Source organism: Dysidea avara, chromosome 8 (assembly GCF_963678975.1).
Source record: "Dysidea avara chromosome 8, odDysAvar1.4, whole genome shotgun sequence".
In the NCBI taxonomy this organism is placed as follows: Eukaryota; Metazoa; Porifera; class Demospongiae; order Dictyoceratida; family Dysideidae; genus Dysidea; species Dysidea avara.
In genome coordinates this window covers 36,500,985-36,508,568 of record NC_089279.1, presented here as the reverse complement: position 1 = coordinate 36,508,568, position 7,584 = coordinate 36,500,985, and the positions used below count along the sequence as shown (strand labels likewise).

Sequence of the window (7,584 nt, the reverse complement as noted above, 5' to 3'; positions counted from 1 at the left end):
GTGCTATAATCATTAGTTTTGCACGTTCCTTTAACCACAGCAAAGTTCACTGCAGGACACTGAGTACTAATACTTGTTAGAATAATTATTTATAGCATGTAATAGTGAACTGCTAGCAAACAGGTAAGAACATTCCCAACATGACTGGTGGTTCTCCTTTTGATTTTCACAAAGCTCTTGCATGCTAGACAGTTCATGTGGGGGACAGCAAATAAACCCACTACTGTCTTACATGCGAGACTAAACCACATGCTCCTTAAAGGTAATCAGTATCACAGCATTAGTTACAATGATCTGTTTCTTAGACAGCTGGTTATCATTAGAATTTTTTTGTATAATTATTTCTTGATTCATGACTGCTCTGTTAGAGTATCTCGTAATCAAACCCATAATGACACCAAGCATTGATTGTAATTACAGTCTTCCATTAATATCAAAATTATTATTTGCAAATGAACACAATTTTAACTATCACATTCAATGTCCTGTTGTAAGATCTGCTATCAATTGTGATTGGCTGATTGTCACCTAGCAAGCGTACAAGTTGTTGATACAGCCAAGAGTTCATAATATAAAAACAGAGGTTTTTATATTATGAACTCTTGATACAGCTCATTGAGTAGATACTTGCTGATCCAGCTGGTGAGAGATCATGTGATGTCAAGTGATATACCAACCACACCCACCTAAGCAATTCATTTTCATTAGCACCAAAATCACTAGCGTACTACTCCAGTATCTTTCATACCATCACCTAGGCAACAATGTGATGTCATGAGCTACAGTACCACATGGCAAACATTAGAGGGGGCAAAACCCAACAACAAGAGATACGTAGGAGATAACACCAGCTTCAAACCAAACTCATGATTCTATCACAAATGGATTGCTGGCTTTAATAGATTCCACTCCAGAAATGACTAGTCTGGCTCTACAGCAGCTTTTATCAGACTCTGTAAAAGCACCAAGTGGCACCATCCTGTGGTCATGGCTTTGTTGGAATAGTGTGTAGTAGTCACAGATAACCAGCTAATCTCGTTCTTTAGTTGGGAGTGATTTGAGAACAAGGAGAGGTCAACACTTCCTAGTACTACCAGCATGAAAAGAGCTAACAAGGCAAATATTGGGTATTAGAAATTAATACACACACAATGTTAGCTAATAAACTTGGTGTAGACGCTACAACAAAATGATTACTAAGAGTTATTGATATCAACTTATCTACTAATGAAGTTTTGTGTATCAAAGTTTAGGAGCATAGCTAGACATTTGGTGAAGACAAAAATAAGGAGGTAACTGCCTGCTAGGAATAACTGCCTCCACTAACTACATAAGTACACACATCATTAGGGAAAATTGAAGCTGGCTTTTGGGTGATGCTTTTTCATGGGCCACGCCTATTCCTTTGTGATCCCTACTATACAGTACTATCGTACTGTATGAGTATCACTGATAAGTACATAAAAATCCTCACTACATACCCCCAGCTACACTACTTCTCTGAATATTGTGACTGCTTTATTAGAATAATTGACTGGTCCATTAGAGTATCTCGATCTGAAGGTCTTGCAAAATATTTTTAACTGCTTGAATACATTTGACTGGTCCTCAGAACCCCCCTGGAGCTGTCCCTGACTGGGGTGGAGAATGTCACCTACAGTCGATGGTAACATGTCATAACCTAATAAGGTACATTGGTTTGTGTGCTACACTCCATTCCCAGGTCACACACTGATCCCATTCTCATGTTACATACTAACCCCATTCCCACACTAACCTCTCAGTATTCCATGTTCCATGTCATCCAGGAAAAACACCAGTCCTCCAATAATATAGCAAGTGTTAGCCCAGAAGTCCTTCACTTCCAGTACAGAGGATGGCAAATGGTCACAGTCAGCTAATCCATGAATTGTGAGTGAGTTGTACACATCTGTGTGTTGTTAAGGGCAATGAGGTGATGAAATGGTGTATAGCAAGGAAAAACCCGGCAGGAGTGAACTTCTTTTATTGTTTAAGTTTTAATTTAAAACTTTCAACTGCTAAACTTTTTTTACTGCACAACATAATACTATGTGAATGTTATTACATACAAAACATTGTACATCTTTTAAAATAGTGCGAAGCTTTTCCCTGTAAAATCATGTCAGCTGGAAGCCTAATCCAGATACACACGTATCAGTGGCTGTAGCCAGCCAACAATCTATCGAATGTCCTAAAACTACATGGATTGACAAGAGTTCAGCTGATCCCAGGATGGTGAGATCTGTGATGAGCCATATTTTGGACAATAAGTCTGCAAGTTCTTACAACCCTCTCCAGTTAATAAATGGCAAACTAATCCCATAATGGTAGCATTTTGATGTTGATTTGCAGCTCCCAAATAAATAACGTTACCATATTCTAATATTGGACATTTGTATATGAATGACAGTGATAAAGTTGGCCTGCCCTTTCTTTAGTACGGCCCAGTATATCAATGGTTCCCCAATAGGCATGATATCATCCAAGTATGAGGAAAAATTAGAAATTTTAAGGATTATAGAAATAAAAGGTAGGGAGGTCGCACCTGAAGTTATACTAGTGGACGCTACCTGAAAAATGTTAGCGCATGACTCTTCTAGCAGAAATATTTGAAAGTTCAGCAGCAAAACAGCAGACACCTATTTATGTAACTTGTATTTCAAAATTGGTGTGTGTTCTATTAGAGTATATATCTAATGTACAAGCAATTTACATACTTTTTTTAATGTCTACACCAATTTTTAGTGATGCAACAATACCAATACTACCATCAGTATCGATCTTATTTTGGCAGCATCAGACTAAAGCTAAATACACAACAACAACCAATACTTTTAATGACATCATTTAATTACTTTTCAAGATAGCAGTGTGCGTACATAGCACACTGAACGGAGTTGAGAAAGAGTTTATATAAGCCAAGATACAACATGATTATTAATGAATTATGAAATTGTAGAATAGTGAATATGTTTTGTATATAACATGTACACTTGCTGTGTGAGGCCTCACATTATAATACTAGTGGACATCACATCGAATACCTCTCCAGGGGACATGACCACCGGAAGGGATAATAGCAGATATCACAACCTGACTATTATACATATACATGGTTCTGATCAGCGGACTACATGTAGCTGAGTGCTCATAATGAACACATAATAACTAGTGTCTAACACTATTAGTTCCCATGGGAACCATTGCGTAAGGAACTATATCATTCACGGCCAAGGTGGGACGATGGTTAAGGATACCATTACTAGAGGTCATGTAGTAGAGAGACAAGTAATATTAGTAATGTTGAGGTTTTCACAAAGAACAAGTAGCGCATTTTAGCATTTTAACAAGCTTATAGTAGAGAGAATATGTCAATTATGATAGAATTATGAAACTAACTTTCCACACAAAACTGTACTCCTTATGACATTTATACTTTGATATATTGCATGCCATTGCAGATTTGATCTTTGGTTTCAAATGAATGCTAGTGCATTCATCATTTCTAACAATGAAGTGGCTATATTTACGGGCTCGTAACGTAGGATTTTTTGCTATATTTGCGGCATTCCTAAGTGCGCATGTGCAAGCATCTTGTGACTTAGTTTGTAGCATTTTTTTGGCTGTCATTTCTATTTTTTTTTTTAAACTTTGAAAAAATTGTGACACAAAAAGGTATAAGAAACAAAAAAACATCTGTGATGTGACCAAGGCTCAAACCCACACATTCATGTTTGGAGTACTCACGGTCTACCATTGTACCAGTGGTGCTTGCTGGATACTTCTTTTGTTTTTGTACTATTTAAATGTTACAAACATAAATACTATACAGCCTAGAAGAAGAAACCAAAGCTGAACCCAACCCTAACCCTAACGTTAACCTGACGTTTGCCTGTTAAACACAATGATGACTTTCACTGTCTGTATGTAGGTAAGTTTTTGGGTGAGTCCGAGGTGAGTTATGGTTGGCCTGGCTTTGCCGGGACACTCGCTTCGCTTGCTCCAACCCTAGCTCGCCTCGAACTCACCCAAAAACTTACCTTCATACAACTAGTGTGGTTGATACTCCAGTTATACAACAAACGACCAACTAAATAAATATTTGCACTGTGACCGATTAAGTCATGAGATGCTTGCATATGCGCACTTAGGAATGCCGTAAATATAGCAAAAAATCTTACATTACGGGCCCGTAAATATAGCCACTTCGTTCTAACAATTCTGTGCAGCACCACAAGAGAGAGAAATGATGGAGTAAAGTATGTTACATAGAAGCTGTGAATATGGCGAGGAAGACATCAATGGGACCACAACACAGACACATACAAGAGAACACCTGAATTGTTGCTGGACTCCAGTATCACCAAGAGTTCATCAATGATTAATTAAACATAATACCGATTGAATGCATGCTAACAACATTGCTTGCAACCAAACTAACTCAGGCTCTCATTAAAGCATGTCTTCATGGGCTTAGAATAACTGCGTAGACATTTCTTACCAGCCCATTCACAATTACAGCTTTCTTGATTGTTGTGAGTGTAGAACTCTTCTCAGTGACACTTAGTAACAAGGGCAAAAAGTTGCTTAAAAGAAACAAATGCTCGACACATCTCTTTTAGTATACCATCATGAAGTGGTTGTTCTTGTATAGTATTGTGTGTAATTAAAGTCCTTAACCAATATAATTTACAAAAACGAATCAAAACAAAATCACTAAAAATTCTTCTAGTCACATTACTGTATTAAAAGCCTGGGCCTTTATTTCCTTCCCAGCATTTTTGACCCGGCCTGTAAACGAATAGGGCCTTTATTTGAGACAGAGAATTTATTTTGCATTGGTCGGACTGACACTCAGCATTTACAGTAATCGAATTCGGGTGGTGGTAGGATGGGATTACTGCAATAGTAAGCATAGAAAACAGTGATAAGTGTGTGTAAGGCAAGGCTAAAAATGATCAGAAAATAGTTTTATCATACATATCTGCATGCACTAGGACTCGTTCGGACTACTCACATGATTACTCGAAGTACCTTCATCCCTAAGAAGGCTCTAAACTAAAGTATGAAGAAACAGCAGTAACAAGAGAAACAATTAAAGCCATTAACAGTAGACATAAGTAATAGCCTGGGGCTCTCTTTGAGACCAGGCGTTCATTTCCAAAGGTGCTGGAAGCCCCCCCCCCCCCATAATCGACAGACGTTTAATCGAATGCAGCTTTTATACGAAGAAATACAGTATCTAAATAAATTATTCAACTCAGTCTGATATGTTATGGGGTAGGAAAGAGTAGAGGTGGGTTGTGCAGGGTCTTAGTAGCTGGCCCATACGGAATAACCGGCTTGGGTATTCCCACTTGAAACATATACTGGTACATATTGAGGGATGTGAACAGTAACAGCCAACATGATTGTTGCTGCCCTGTGCTGCATCATTTCTAATTGATGGATCAAGTTTGTTTGATAAGGATCCCATATATGGGTGCACAATAAAATAGCGCTATTTCGGTCAGTGGACTGTAGTGCTATGAAAGGTAGAGTAGGGCAGGCTATTCATGGGTAGCTAATCACCAATCAATCATGGGTAATGATATAGCAAAGATCACAAATGCTTCCTATATTATATTCATTACTGTGCAGTAATCAAAAGATTATAACGCACAGGTGTGATCATAAAAGTTACTTAAGTTATTACAAAACTCATTAGGGGTAGAGGAATTAATTACATCAGCAGGGAGTTGGTTCCATAATTTGATGGTTGATGGGGAAAAGGAAAATTTGTATGCATCAATTAGAGTCATTGGTTGGTGATAGTAGCCACTCCTTAAACTTGAAAGTTTAGGGGTAAGATCATCTGTAGGCACAATCAAATATCCATTAATTATTTTCCTAGTATCATGACAGAGCAGATATAGCTATCATCAAAACGTGAACAAGGTAAATAATTATAGCATTTCTAATTGTACACACTGAAATGCATAGGAGTTCTGGTTTAAAATTCAGTACTACAACTGGTGGTGTCGTCCTTACACTACTCACCTTAATTTCTTCGCAGTCTAGATCGCCTTCTACTCAACAGGCGCACAGAACACAATAACACTACTCGTACATCCATCACATTTCCCGACATCTTCCTTCGTAGGTCCTTCCCGACTGCTTTATATTCCTGTACTAATCACGTGAAAATACCGTGTACTATTTAGAATAAGTGCTTATTGCATGACTCACGTGAGGGTTCTTCTGGAGACGTGATGGCTAAAGTGATTTGGTCTGCTCTCAACATAATGAAAGGCAGGGCTCGTGGAGGAGGGATGAAGGAGGTGTGTCAGATAGGACATCCCGTATTGCGTCAAGTTGCAAAGTCTGTATCACGTGATAAGATCCCCACACCAGAGTTTCAGAAGCTGCTGGATCACATGATCCGAATAATGCGGGAGACCCAAGCAGTGGGCTTGGCTGCACCCCAGGTGGGGGTGGGGCTCCAAGTATTCTGCATGGAACTGTCTGACTTGCACCACCAACTGATTGGGGCAGAGAGGTTTACTGAATTACAAATGTCAATATTACCACTGACAATACTAATTAATCCTCACCTCACTGTTACCAATGACACGCCCATCACACATGAAGAGGGGTGTGTCAGTGTGGGTGGGTATGTTGGCCATGTTGCCAGAGCAACTGGTGTACAGATAGGTGGACTCAATCGTCATGGTGATGAGGAGCAACACAATTTGACTGGCTGGACAGCACGTATAGCTCAACATGAATACGACCACCTCCAGGGGGTGATATACATTGATAAGATGGAGGGTGGTAGTCTGAGGAGTATGTTGTGTACCGAACATAAAGGAGTTGACTGGAAATTGATTGAGTCTTTGAAACAACAAAACATTTTGTGATGTGATGTATTCTAATTGACTGAATAGTAGAGTATTTCATGGAGTGATACAATCACTGAGGACACTGGGTAATGCCACTAATATAATCACATTCAACTTTTCTATTACAGTAATTCTTTTTATAGTGTGTAACATGAGAGTATTTAATGAACTAGCAGTGTACTGTTAAGGTGTGTTGCAGGTTAGAACATTCCCAATAAATGCAACACAACTTGTAGCTCTCGTTTTGGTTTTCACAAAACTCTTTCAGTATCAAGGGAAGCCACATGCTCCCAGAGGGCCAATAGTTATGAATAATGGTAAACAGTTTGTACCTGTAACTAGATGTTTCACACATTAGTTCCACTACTAAAATTAATAGTTGTAATAAGAGTACTGGTATCATCATCATCCTATTGTAACTCCACTAGGGACTCATGAGAAAGGCAAGTAATATGTAGTCAGTAATGGTGGTGACCACTATGTACCAACGTGTGAAGGTATTGAGGTTCAAATGTCAAAATGACTCGTTTCAGTAATAGGTTCAAAATGTTTCTTTGGCAATTAGTTGCTTTTAGAATATTCCCTTGCATAATCCAATTATTTTTATTGATACCTGATTGCTCTAATAGAGTATCTCGTGACCAAACCTACAAAGAACAAAACTCCCATAGTAATGCAGGGG

At 38.6% G+C, this 7,584-nt stretch overlaps 1 protein-coding gene across 1 annotated transcript; it reads left to right on the top strand.

Annotated features, from left to right (window-relative positions):
* The first annotated feature begins 6,207 nt into the window (after window positions 1-6,207).
* On the top strand, window positions 6,208-7,057 carry LOC136263457 (peptide deformylase, mitochondrial-like). The gene has a single exon (XM_066057987.1). The coding sequence runs from the start codon at window positions 6,273-6,275 to the stop codon at window positions 6,918-6,920; it is 648 nt and encodes a 215-aa protein (XP_065914059.1). The 5' UTR covers window positions 6,208-6,272; the 3' UTR covers window positions 6,921-7,057.
* The last annotated feature ends 527 nt before the right edge of the window (window positions 7,058-7,584 follow it).

Bases quoted from the DNA above. Each gene is read 5' to 3' on its own strand.
- LOC136263457 (XM_066057987.1), top strand. From the start codon at position 6,273: ATGGCTAAAGTGATTTGGTCTGCTCTCAACATAATGAAAGGCAGGGCT.